Here is a 14,125-nt window from a genome sequence, read left to right on the forward strand (position 1 = left end):
TCTGCCCAGGGGTGACCACCCATCTCTACTGGAGATCTGCTGCGGACACACCACCTCCCTGTGCATTACCTGAACCCTGGCTATCCTTAACTCTTCATATGGATCCTCAACTAACCATTCTGAGCCCCTCTGATTTCTAATGATCTGTCATTTCTCAAATCTCAGGCCCTCAAGACCTCAGTGTTTTACATGGACTCACAGGTCGTTCTTATTAAATAAATTAAACTGCTTTTAACACAAAGGAGGTTTAAAAAGTAGTTGTATAGACACATAACCTCAGTATTAATCTCTTTACATACTCAAATCCATAGAATAAAACTCTGCCTTCTAATCCTGAAGTTCAAGATTTCTTAGAAATGCACAGCAATAAGATCCACAGTTTATTCAACAAGTCTAAACATATATAAAGAAACATACAGTACCTCTTGATTATTGAGTCGGGATGTTATTTTCCTCTAATCTTAAAGAGAAAAAAATCAAGAAAATTAAGTGTTCAGATATAAAGAACAAATTCTAATTTTCTACAAAACTACAGGCAGTGATAACATACACTTTTTTCCCAGTCAAAATCTTAGAGAAATAGCAATGAGAAACAAATTACAATAGTGTGTTAAAAATAATAGAAAACAGCTTTGTGTGCAAAGTAAATATATCAATAGTCACTTAAAACTATGTATCATACGACAAATCATCACCCTTGTTGGTAAATCAATGTTCTTGACCATCAGCCTCATTTTGAGTTTTCTAGCAAGACACCATCCACGTGGTTGCAGTCATGTCTGTTATTTAGAAAAACTTCCTTAGCTCCAAAATTAGTAACTATAAAACTCAGAAAAGGGAACCTCATTTTTATTTAGTTATACAATAGGCAGTTACTTTTCCTTAAATCACTAGACTGCTTATCAGTTAGTCATCTTTATAGAAATGTACCTCTGTATTCCACAAAAACTCCATAAACCTATTTAAATGTTAGGATTAATTATCATACTGATCGTTACTTAAATTAATAAGAAATTAAGACTACATAGAGCATAACCACAAATAAAAGCAAAATTTGCTCTGAAATTACTTTTAACATGTGGGTGACAATTTCAAGAAATGATTACAGTAATCAAATAACACAGCAATCAAAAGGATGGCTCACTGAAACTATGTAATATGTAGACTGAGTCAAGCAAGCAGAAATGCAAATTTCATATTTTTTATAACATAAAAATATTTTGAGAAAATAAACACAAAGCAATCTTACTTTTTCGTACAGTCTTGGTTTGATTGGACACCATACTGACAGCTTCAGATGGAAGGCCAACATATACTCCTCCATAGTTTCTTTAAGAAAAGAATTCAGAACAATTTAAATAGTACTATATAGAGAGGAACCAAGAAAAGTACAAAGTACTTCAATTATCTAATTATTAAAATAACTCATGGTTTTTCAAAAGAAGAATTTTCAGAGTATTATTGTCCATGGAAATATAACTTCTTTCTATGTAAAAAAGAAGCCAAGGATCTGAACAGACACTTCTCAGAGGAGGACATACAATCAATCAACAAATACACGAAAAAAATGCTCACCATCTCTAGCAATCAGAGAAATGCAAATTAAAACCACTCTAAGATACCATCTCACTCCAGTAAGAATGGCAGCCATTATGAAGTCAAACAATAACAAGTGCTGTCGAGGATGTGGGGAAAAGGGTACTCCTGTACATTGCTGGTGGGACTGCAAATTGGTTCAGCCAATTTGGAAAGCAGTATGGAGATTCCTTGGAAAGCTGGGAATGGAACCACCATTTGACCCAGCTATTCCCTTTCTCAGACTATACCCAAAAGACCTAAAAAGGGCATATAACAGGGACACGGGGACACAGCTACATCAATGTTCATAGCAGCACAATTCACAATAGCTAGACTGTGGAACCAACCCAGATGCCCTTCAATAGATGAATGGATAAAAAAAAATTGTGCCATTTATACACAATGGAATATTACTCAGCACTAAAAAAACAACAAAATCATGGCCTTTGCAGGGAAATGGATGGCATTAGATCAGATTATACTAAGTGAAGCTAGGAGGGGAGGGGAGGGAGGGATAGGAAGGGCAGCACAATACAATAGACACAAGTATGACCCTGTGTATAAACGTGGCTATATAACCAATGAGATCCTGCAATCTGTACATGTGGAAAAATAAGATTAAGATTACGTACCCCATTTGAATCAAATGTATGATATGTCAAGATCATTGTAATGTTTTGAGCAACTAATAAAAAAAATTTAAAAAATAATCTAAAAATTAATGGAATTTTTAGATTTTTATTTGCAATGAGAAAGAAGAAGCTGGGATGTTTTAAGTTAGTATGATAATAAATATCGGTGGAGTAACTTGTTACAGGTAACCAATCAACAGTGATCAAGAATTCAGAGTGGTCACCATGGGATCAGCTGTTAGTGCAACAAAAACATTTTCTGCATGAGGAGATAAGCTATGAAATGAGAGGAGGGAAAGGTAAGGAGTAATGAGAGCAGGGTGCAGCCAACTGGAAGAGGAGGAGGAGAGAATGGGGAAGGCTGGGAAATGAGAGGAAGTCACCCCCGAGGAAGAACAGCCAAAGGCCACAGGCTGGCAATGGGCAGAGGCTGCGCACAAGACAAAAACCCAGTCTGCCGGACAGAAGCACAGATTCTGAATCCTGGGCAAGTTCCTTTCCAGATCTCATGCTCTTACCTGTGTTCTGTGTGCCAAAGCTTCCCATGGACTCTGTGTTATTGGTAATGTGCTACAGAGTGTTCAATCCATGAGGTGTGGTCAGAATGATTAAATTAAAGCCAGATGCAACACCAAACATACCTCCTCTTGTCATCTTCTGTTATCGATTCTTCTGCTCTAAAAGGTTAAAAACATGAGCAATGAGTCCGAGTCACTTGGTTACATGGCCAGAGACTTAATTTTTGGTTATGAGCAAAAAGGGATCAAGTTAGAGCCTGTGTTTTTTATTTCAAGCACTGCCATGGAGCACAGTGTTTGGGCTCCATCTCAGTCACTCATGCACTGAAAACTTGTTAAGTTTCTACTTACTAAAATGTGCAACTCGGCAAATGGCAAGAAGCCCAACCACCAAACCAAATGGAAAACTGAAGGAAGCTGAGACTGGAGAGGGCACATGGCTCATCATGAGGAGGCCTGAATTCTCTTTGGCTGTGCCATGGTTCCCACCGTGACCAAGAGGCTTTGGGCCAGCAGCCCATGCCTTCTCTGTACAGCAATGGGGTCGACCAGATGACCCCAAAGTCCCTCCCAGCCTTCACACTATGATTGTGGGTCTCTCCTGCCAATTCAATGGCACAACTATGAGCAGTGAATGATTTCTTCGGTCCCAAAAGAATCAACACTAATTTAATTTTCTTTTATCTGAAAACATGAGCCATTTAATACTCACTACCACAAAGAGAGGGCAAATGAGACCTCACAGCTTTGTTCCCACTACTTGAGACCTCACAGCTTTGTTCCCGGCATAGAGGAATCCTCACTCACCCAGAAGTCCTTGGTGTTTTCTAAGAGGACTGGGAAGCCTGTCTTAAAGCCCAGTCCACACACCTAAGTTACTTTTAGGAAAGAAAAAACCATCACCCCAACAAAACTCCAATGTTCATCACATGCAGTTCTCAAGAAGCAATTAGGCTGAACGCATCCAAACACCTGCATCGGACTCTTGATTCCAGAGATGGTCTCAAAGTTGTGAACAGCGCAGAGGCACCTGTGTTTCCCTGCAAGTGGGCGCGGCAGTGCCTGGGGAACACTGGCCAGGAACCCAGCAGTGACTCCAATCCAGGGCAAAATCCACCTTGAGACCTCATTTACTCCAACTGGGCACAGAACTCAATTATGCCAGACAATTATCAGCTTCGTTTGCCTCTTGCTCAAGTTAAGTTGATCTTTAGTTCAGAAGTCTTATTGTATAAGAAGTGGTGTGATGTTTATTGAAGAAGTGGTGTGATGTTTATTGATGTGGTTTAACAGTGTTGTTCACTACTTTTAATTAAACTGGGTTTATAAACCTTTAGAACAGATAATGGGACAATGATGGTGACAAATTCACTTACTTTGGCCCTGAGTGACTAACAGCATCATAATATCATTTGTGAAGCTATATATAACTGAAGATCTGGACACATACAATGTCTCACATATCCATTTACAGCTACTCTTCACATTCAGTTACATCTATTTATTCTAATTATTTTCCAGTTTGCCTCATTCTGCTTAAAATATATTTTAACTTGCCCAAATATAAGAAAATAGTAAATTATTTTAAATCTATTATCTCCTATTAATTATTCAATAGCCTAAAACCCAATCTGTAGTCCCTAGTATAAAATTAATCAACAACCTTACACATCTAACTGGTGCACAAGACAAAACTGTTGATACTGTAGCTGTTGTATCTAATGAATAATAAACTAAACTTTAGATAAAACATAAAATCTCCAATAATACCAATTATAATTATAAGACATCCATTCTTCTAAACCTTCAAAAAATTGATATGGTGGCCTCTGTACACACACCCATGTAGACAGGGCTGCCACCTCACCATTCCTTCTACAAACTATTATGCTCAACTCAATTATGCTTAAGATTAGAGAACTGGACTTTTAAAACGGTGTCATTGAAGAGTCCCTCCTGAGTGTCAGGCACAGCACAGGGACTTCACAGGTTTGAGTGCTATCCCTAATGACAGCTCTGAGAGCTCAGACCAGAGGAACCAGGTGCAGAGATCCACGGAATAGTAAAGATCTAAACCAAAAAGCAAAACCAACTTTCAAATTCACATTCTAATTCACACTCTGCCTCTATGGGACAAGGATACAACAGTCAAAACCAACTCCAGTGACAGCCTGGCAGCTTCTCCTCATGTGCAGCTGACTCTACATCACTCTGTGAAAGCTTTGAGTACCACCCCTACCCATGACCTGCTTGTGTGGTTATGCCAGGCACTTGGCTAATGCTACCATGATATTTCCTTTAATCCTCACCACAATCCTGCAAGACAGGTATTAGCCTCATCTTCAAAATGAGAAACTGAAGCTCTGACAGGCAGGCGGTGGGATCAAGGCTATAAAACTAATGGAGCCAGAATTCAAACCCAAGTTAGCAAGACTCCAATGCTTGCTCTCCTCAGCTTCCTGAGCCCAGGCGAGTTTGTCTTAGAGAACACACACATGCCCCAGCTGGATCTCCCCAATTTATATCCTCCAATTTAAGGAAAGGGGGGACCAAGAAGGTGGGAGAGTCTGAGTCCACATTTCACTAGCATTAGAAGAAACCTCGAATGGCCACCAGAAGCCAGCACCCTTTGCAGATCTTTTCAAATTGCTATGTAACTCCTTTTGATCCAGGTTCAAGGGCTGTTCTGATCAGAAGATGCCTTAGGTCTATTCACCTGGACACTCAGGTCCAGACTGAGGTTAAATCACAAAAAAAACTGACTGATCTAAACCAAATCTCCTTATGGGAGAATAAATCCCAGCCACTGTTTAGCTGCCTGTGGAGAACCAAATGCTGCCTGCCCTGCCCGAGCCCAAGACAGCAGTGTCCCACCAGCTAGGGTGAGAGGGATCTGCCCCAATGGCACAGACCAAAGCATAAGGAAGAAGAAATGGTCTGGCAAGCAGCAGTGGATTCCTGGTAAAAGGAAGGCCCAGAGATGTCAAGCCAAAGTCCCCAGGAAGCCAATGGAATTGCCCCAAGGTTATTAGGTTTTCAGGCTCCAGATGGGAGTCCAAAAAATGGACCGTCTGGTCTCTCTGTGGGTAAATACTGCTGCAGTGCCCAAGAACAGCCCCGATAAGAGGTGGATGAAGAGGTGGCAATTAACATCCCAGAGCAGGAGAGGACAGGTTTGGACTTCCAACAACCACCTGCTGGACCATCAGAGAACACAGGCCCAATACCTGGCACCTTCCAATGTGATGACAGGACTGACCCTCTCTCTCTCTCTCTCTCTCTCTCTCTCTCTCTCTCTCACACACACACACACACACACACACACACACACACACACACACACACACTAATGCACATTCTGGTGTGGAGGACTGACTTCCCTAAATGATGAGAAAAGAGGACATTATCCTAGGATAGCTTCAAACTGGTGTGTCAAATTTATCTTAGTGCTCATCAACTTAGCAAGAAACTCTAAGTCTTCAGAATTCCAATCCTTGTTCTTTTCTCCCTCGCAGAACTCCATATTTTGAAAGATTTTGTTATCAACCTGCATTCATAATTCTTTTTCTAATATTTTCTTAGGTTAAGTGCCAAAGCAAGAACCTGATGAGCCTGAATACCCAAGGTACCCACGAGAATGTGTGTACTTAAATCAAAGGCAAATAAATTTCAATCTTGGCTACCTGCGCACGACATGGTAAGCACATGCAGATTTCTGCCAGGTTCTGGAAGGAGTTTGTGGCCCATCTTCAATGCTGAGGATCCAGGATGTCAGGCTGGGAACTAGGATGGGCCAGAACATCCACAGCCCTGTCCGCTCCAGGGAGCCAGGCTGACCCTCGCTGAGGAAGTGATTGCTTTTCTTTTAGCCCAAGTGGGAGGGCAGGAAGTGTATGGCTTGCAGCTGTGACTGCTAATGGACTGTGAAAATTGTCCCCTAAACCAGTAGAGGAAGCAGGAAGGAAGAACAGAACATGGAACCATACTTTCACCAGCTTTATGAGAATACAGCCACTAAGGGGGAGTCCAGAAGGTTCTCGGACATAGGCAGCACAAATCTATTTCCTGCCAGGACTAAAACAGAACAGTAGGAGTAGAGAATGAGATGACTTCACCTCCTAGAATCTTCCCTTGGAGAGAAGAGCCTGAAGACGGAATGATCCCATGCTGGAAAGACAGACCAAGTGAAAACAAGACCAGTTCACAGTGGAAGAAACAGAAAAGGGGCCAAGCTGCTCTGCTGCACTGGATGACTCTCGGGAGTTGATTGGCCCCAACATCTCTACAAACTCCGCTTACCCATAATCTTGTCCCTTAGAAAAGGAGCAAGTGACACTATCAGCCAGGATAAACCTGCTAAAGCATAATCCACTTCTAATCATGGCCTCCTGGGGGAGATGAGATTTGGGAGCCAGAATCCAGACACCTGCAAGCAGAGGCACTGTGAAGGGAGGAAAGAGAGGCAGATGTGAGAGAAGGGACTTGGGAACAACAGGAGTGTCCCTTCATCTAATATAAACGAAGAGGAAACTTTGAGAATACGGCTTATTCCAAAAGAACCAGAATGCAGAGTCACAGGCAATGAGGGAGCAGGCACCATAACCCAAGTCACTAAAACCAATAAGTAACAAGCAAGTCCCACCAGTTTTCCTCCCACTCCTCTCCCTGGCTCCAAGGATTGGGATTCATCAGGACTTCTCCAATTTCAATTTCTCCATCATGGAGCCAGAGGCTGCAGCCAATGGAGGAAGAGAAACCAGCACAAAATCGTTCTGGAAAACCCCACACGGCACACCAAGGCAGTCTGCTCTCGCTGGGGGACCTAGGCTGCTGCCCCTCCTCCACACTGTGGGGGGACTCTGAAAACCACACCCTTTGTGCTACCTGGTTCCCTTTAGGTTCTACCCAGGGGGGTGCAAAAGGGAGGACAAAATGCCACGGGGGGAGGGCTGCTCTTCCCAGCTGAGCCTGCTCTTCTGTCAGCACCACCCAACCCCCAGCCTTCTTTCACAGGGTCCTGGTCACTACAGGTGGGCATGCAGTGGCCATCGTGTGACCTCACCTGTGACTACTGACGGGTGCCAAGTTAGATCTGACAGCCCCAGCTGGTGCTGCCCTATGTGGCCTGGGCCCCTCCATCAAGACCCTGACAGGTCAGCAGTGGGCAACACCTCGACCCAGAGCCTGGGTCCCTGCTTCTCAGAATCCGCGGCCCTCGAACTCCTCCATTTCCACAGCCCAGCCTCTTGCCTTGGTGGCTCCAGGCCGGTGGGGGAGGGGGGACAGCTACTTCCTGCTGTTGCTTTCTGCATCGCCTTGTCTTCCTCTTTCCTTCCCGGCCCTCCAGGACCTGCTCTCGCTGTTAAAATGGCCCCTCTGGCTCCCAGTTTCATGATGGCTTCTCATTATGGTGACTCAAGTCAGGTTTCCGGCCCCCGGACCCAGGGTTTTCCTCCTTGACAAATATGTGTAGTTTCATGTTGAGCCCCGCAGCTCTGGGGTCCCATCATGCCCCGTGACATAAAGGGAGCAGGCACTAACTAGCACCTTCTCAAAGGCCCTGCCAGGGAAACAAAGTTTCTGGCTGGCAAGATGGCAGTGGCAGCATCCCCCCTGTCACGGCTGTCCTACCCACCGCTGCCACCTCAGAGCTTCTCTGGATCCTTCGTTCACTAAGTTATTCCCAGTTTCCTCGGTGCCTAAGGGAGGGGCATGCCCTGTGGGGACAAGCAGGTCAGACGGACTCAGGTCAACCTCCCGTCTCAAGCTTCTGGGTTCCTTGTCTCCGTCATACCAGGAAAGTTCTAGCATACTCCTCCCCAGGTTAGAGTGGAAGTCCATGGGTCTGTTTCAGCAACCCAGGAAATGAAACTCTTCGTGTTCCACCCATAAACCTCAACTATTCAACCAGAGTCCCTGATCATTACAACAGAGCTAATAAATTAAGTCCAATTCAGTAGACACTCGTTCCTGTTTGGTCTACACCCTGGGAATCCATTCCACATACCCCCTAGTCTCCAGTGACACCAAGTGTGAAACCTGCCATGACTCTGCGGCGTGAGCTCCGTCCAGGGCAGCCCTGTGGCATCCGCTGCAGCACAGTGAGCTCCAGCCATATTTGGGGGTCGGTCCCCCTACTGATCACTCTCACTTCACAGCTCAGAGGGCTACATTGATTCTTAGGCTTCAGAACCAGCAGCACAGCAGAAGCAGGTGCTGAGGAGGGTAAGTAAGCATCCTCAGCAAGACGACCCCCAGGCGAGGGAGACTAGCACCTTCTCAAAGGCCCTGCCAGGGAAACAAAGTTTCTGGCTGGCAAAATGGGGAAAGAAAGTCCATTATTTGTCATTAGATTCACCTCAGTTCTAATGTAGGCCAGTCTAATGCTCTAGAGATGAAAAGGGAAATTGAGGAGGCCACAGTGGCTGTCTCTTATCTCACCAGGACCTAACAGACTAAAGGGGACACACACACACACACACACACACACACACACACACACACACACACACACACACTCAATGTGGAATGAAATCTAAAGCAGCAGACAGAAAACCTTTCCATGTACCACAGTTTGGGGGTAAATTTTGGTTTGTACTTCGGTGCTAAGGGTTGAGTCCCGGGACTTACACGTGCTAAGCGGCACTCTACCACTGAGCTGTATTTCACACGGCTTTAGTGCTCTAAGATCAGGACCACTTGCCTGGGACATTCCAAAGCCAGGCACAGTGGCACACACTTGTAGTCCCTGAGGCTTGGGAGGCTGAGTTCAAAGCCAGCCTCAGCAACTCAGGGAGACCCTGTCTCTAAATAAAATATAAAATAGGGCTGAGGATGTGGCTCCGTGGTGGAATGGCCCTGAGTTCAATCCCCAGTATGCCACCCATCTTGATTTCTGTCTTCCACAGCTAAGCAAAGAGTAAAGGGAGGAAAGGAAGGGCGTAAGGGGCAGGAGCCTGGCCTTTTCTGTACTGTGGTGTAAGCAACCACCTATTGGAATACTTTTAAGGGCCTAGAAAGGCCAAGATTCAATATAGTTTCACTTTACCTGTTGACTAAAGATACAAACTCAAGTTATCCATATCCGCTAAGAAGCCCCAGAGTCAAAGAATGGGGAGGCACCCCAGGGAGAGAAGGAGGAAACCCCAGGGAAGAGCCTGGGCCAAGAGCTGGGTTCGAGAATGACGTCAGTCAGCAACAGAACCAATCTCAGCAGGAAGACTGAGTTCTCTGGCCCTGAGACCGACAGAGGAAAGTCATTTTCAAGGACTTACGTCAGCTCCAGGGAGTAGCCCATCCATTCTCTAGTTACACGTGACCACTACCCTGAGAATAAACCTGTGTGACAGATTTTTTTTCCAGAAGGCGCATGGCTGAACGCCTGGTAAATGCTCTCTCTGGTATCAAGACCGTATTCCACTTCTGGTCATATACATCATTTGAAAAATGTGAAGAATGTGATGTAATATTTGAAAATTTTTAAGAGTGAGCTATTTTTTTAAGATATTTATTTGTCTTTAGTTGTAGTTGGACACTACATATTTTATTTTATTTTTTTATGTGGTGCTGAGTATCAAACCCAGGACCTCACTCATGCTAGGCGAGCGTTCTACAGCTGAGCCACAATCCTAGTCCAAAAGTGAGCTATTTTTTTAATCATAACCACACACTATCTTAAGGAAAAAAAAAACCTTCTAAACCACAAGAATGATTCCTAAGAACCATGGAACATGTCTGAACCATCTTGGACCAGATTTGAAAAATACACTGGGCATTTAATTAAAACAGGTATCTTCCTGGTAGCAAAGATTTAGCTTCCTTTGTCAAATAACACCATGTTCAAGTAGGAAAAAAGTGTCAAGGTTAAATGCACCCACTGAGGATCTCAATCTCTTAGACTAAGATCACATGCTTCCAGGGCTCTGACTCAGACTCAGGGTCACAGCATCAATAAAAACGTTTGCAGAAACAAATAACGCCGAAGGCGGGGGGACCTCTGTGACTCAGATGCCCCTATTTCTACACCTCAGTCGATAGTTTAAGTGTGACTCACTCTCACAGAGTAAAACAATGGTGCAGTGATCCATCTTACCAACACTGACCTGGCACCTGGCATCTGGCACCTGGCACCCCAGGAAAAAGTAAAGCAAGGAGAAAAATGAAAAGTGATAATGCAATCGACCAAGGACAGCCACTGCAGCTAAGGTGACAGATGTCATCCCATTAATTCTTCCTGAGAACCTGCTAAGCAGCAGGGTGCTCTTCTTACCCCTCTCAGATCGAACATATGGATCCAGAGACTCCAGGTAATTATGCCCCTTTCCACTTCATACTCATCTTGTAAACTTCTCCTAAATGAACCAGAGAGACTGAATCTCTCCTGAACCATAAATAAGTCTGATTTCTTTTGAGTCGGGGTTCTGGAAGGCAGCTGCCTCCAGACCTGCCACTGACCGCAGTTGCTCCCTGGGACAGGTGGCTCTACATTTAATTCATTCATTTCTTCACAATTTCAAAACTTCATGAGACAATTATCTTTCACTCTGTCTCCTTGGATGAGCTCCTTGGCCAAAACTGGCCCCTTTCTTTCTTCCAGGACGTATTTCTGGAGAACATAAGTAACATTTACTACGAAGAACGCTTTCAAATTATCCTTTTTGTCAATGATGAATTTTGTACGTGCCCATTTAAAATCACCTACACCTTTGATTATTTTCATTCTGTCAATAAATAATTATCACTTACACAAAAAGAAATCTTATTCAAAGTTAATATAGCAAACATAAGCTACTACTTTTTTCCCTCTCCAGTAACACATCAAACTCAAAGTATTTCCCATCATCATATTTTCTTAGTTTCTAGGTTATATAAAATAGATATTCCAAGTGATCCAAAGGTTTCAAAGGCAAAATAATGGAACCATGTCATGTTCAAGGACAAACACAGATGACAAACATTAGGTGGCAGTCAGCCACTCCAATTAACATTTCCAACTCGTCCTAGCTACAACTTGCCTGAAAATTCAGAAGTTCTCACTTGCTTTGCCTTCCACAACCAATGTACTTATGTGGCAAAGGCATGATGCATTTCTAACTTATTCATCAAGAAAAATGTTCTAAATATAGAGCTAGTCTTATTAGAGCTGCTCTAAGAAGCAGAAAACACTCTGTCGTCTTTCCTTTTCCCATATTTGCAGTGTCACTGAAGAGGCTGAACTTATTTTGATTTGTGAGCTGTACGGATTTAATGTGGAAACCTTTGGAGAACATGCACATAGCTCCGGGCATCTATTTTTTTATATAGCTTTATTGAGGCAAAATTGAAGTACAATAAAATGCACATATTTAAAGTATGCAATTTGATCAGTTTTGACATGTTTTGACAAGTGTGAAAACAATACAATCAATATAAAAAGCATTTCCATTATTTTTTTAATTTGAAATCATGCAGACTGTTTCCTTCGTGATTTATTACATTAGAAATCAATCACCTTAATAAGATATATAGAACCCCACCCCCACATGTCAACTACTTCAAAATTAAGTGGCACACTTATAACTATCTCACGGGTCAAGGAAGAGAGCACCAGAAAAGTAAATAAAAAGTGTTTTGAACTAAGTGATAAAACAAGCTTAAAATATTAGAATCTCTGGGATGAAACAGTACTCAGACGAACATTTATAACTTCAAGTACTAGTATCAGAAAGAAGCTAGAATAACAATCAAATTATTTTCAAATTAGGTAGTAGGAAGGAAAAAATAAGAGTAGGAGCAGAAATATATGAAACAGAGAAGAAATAATGCAGCTATTATTTCTAATCAAGAAAAAAGCAAGAACACAAAAATTAATATCAATGGAAAGAAAGCTATCAAAATAACCCTAAAGATGCTAAAAACATATTAAGATAATATTACAATTGCATGCCAACATATGTGATAGCTTACATAATATGATCTATATTAAAGAAGGATTCATGTGCTACTGAGAAAGTGTATTAAGTCATCGATGGATGAAATATTCTATATAAGTTTGTAAAGTCTAAATTATGAACTGCATTTTTTTTTAGTTCTATAGTTTCCTTATTTAGTTTTTGTTTGGAGAATCTATCCAGTTTTGACAGAGGAGTGTTAAAGTTACCTAGTATTATCGTGTTGTGGTCTACCTGATTTCTTGACTGAGAACTGAGTTTGTTTGATGTACACAGATGCTCCATTGTTTGGAGCGTAAATATTTACAATTGTTATGTCTTGTTGATGTATGATTCCCTTAAGCAGAATGAAATGTCCTTCTGTCCCTTTTGATTAACTTTGGCTTGAAGTCCACTTTATCTGATATGAGGACAGAAACCCCTGCTTGTTTACAAGATCCTTTTACCTTCAGTCTGTGGATGTCTTTGCTATGAGGTGAGTCTCCTGGAGAGAGCATGTAGTTGGATCTGGCTTTTTAATCCAATCTCCCAGGCTTGTGTCTTTTGATTGATGTGTTTAAGCCATTTACATTCAATGTTACTATTGAGAAATTATTTTTATTCCCTTCCATTTTGATTCATTTCTGGTTTTTACTTTGAATTAGTTTCTCATATGATTGACTAATCTAGTGTAGTCCCTCCCTTTGCTGGTTTTCACTTTTATTTTTCAGTTTTTCTTCATGAAATATTTTATTGAGAATGTTTTGTAGTGCAGGCTCTCTAGCTGTGAATTATTTTAACTTTATCCTTTCATCATCAATTCTGAAGCTTAATTTTGCTGAGAATAGCATTCTTGGCTGGCATCCATTTTTCTAGTCATCTATTTTTGTTATCATTTGTGACACTCATTTGGAGTAAGTTTGTTAATTGACAAATTTTACTTCCATTTACACTACAAGTCTCCAGATGAAAGTGTCATCATTTAATCTTCCTTATGTTTCCATGGTGACTTTTGCTTCTTAGGATGGTTCCAATCAAATCTACCAATCATATATGATTTTTGAGTAAATTAATGTCTTACCATTAACTGGGCCTGTTTGATCTCATTCATTTCTTCACAATTCCACCATTTCTTTGGATGTTATCTTTTAAACTGTCTCCTTGGATGAGCCCCTTGGCCAATACTGGTCCTTTTCTTTCTTCCAAAGTGTTTTTCTGTAGATTGTGGGTAATATTCACTTCGAAAGAATGCTTTCAACTTTTCTTTGTAAGGAGGCAATGAATCAAGAGCTAAACTTCCCTTCTTCCCGCTAGGCATGGCTCCTCCTCACTGTTCTCCTGAGGAGCATGGTTGGCTGTGGAAGTGTCATCTGCTTAACAAAGGCAGGAACACCCTCTCCATCTCCTTAGAAACCTCCATTTTCCCTAATGGCACCACTGTTCTCCCAACCTCAAGAATGTGCACCCTATTTTCCCATCACACAGTATC

At 42.2% G+C, this 14,125-nt stretch overlaps 1 protein-coding gene across 1 annotated transcript in view; it reads right to left on the reverse strand.

Annotated features, from left to right (window-relative positions):
- C6H12orf75 (chromosome 6 C12orf75 homolog) overlaps positions 1-14,125 on the reverse strand; it is a 42,484-nt gene that overhangs the window by 9,091 nt on the left and 19,268 nt on the right. Inside the window, exons 3-5 of the mRNA XM_078052901.1 lie at positions 2,852-2,887; positions 1,250-1,329; positions 423-460 (exon numbers count right to left, since the gene is read on the reverse strand). Coding sequence (XP_077909027.1) covers positions 456-460; positions 1,250-1,329; positions 2,852-2,887 — 121 coding nt within the window. The 3' untranslated portion in view covers positions 423-455. The remainder of the gene's footprint in view (positions 1-422; positions 461-1,249; positions 1,330-2,851; positions 2,888-14,125) is intronic.

Source organism: Ictidomys tridecemlineatus, chromosome 6 (assembly GCF_052094955.1).
Source record: "Ictidomys tridecemlineatus isolate mIctTri1 chromosome 6, mIctTri1.hap1, whole genome shotgun sequence".
In the NCBI taxonomy this organism is placed as follows: domain Eukaryota; kingdom Metazoa; phylum Chordata; class Mammalia; order Rodentia; family Sciuridae; genus Ictidomys; species Ictidomys tridecemlineatus.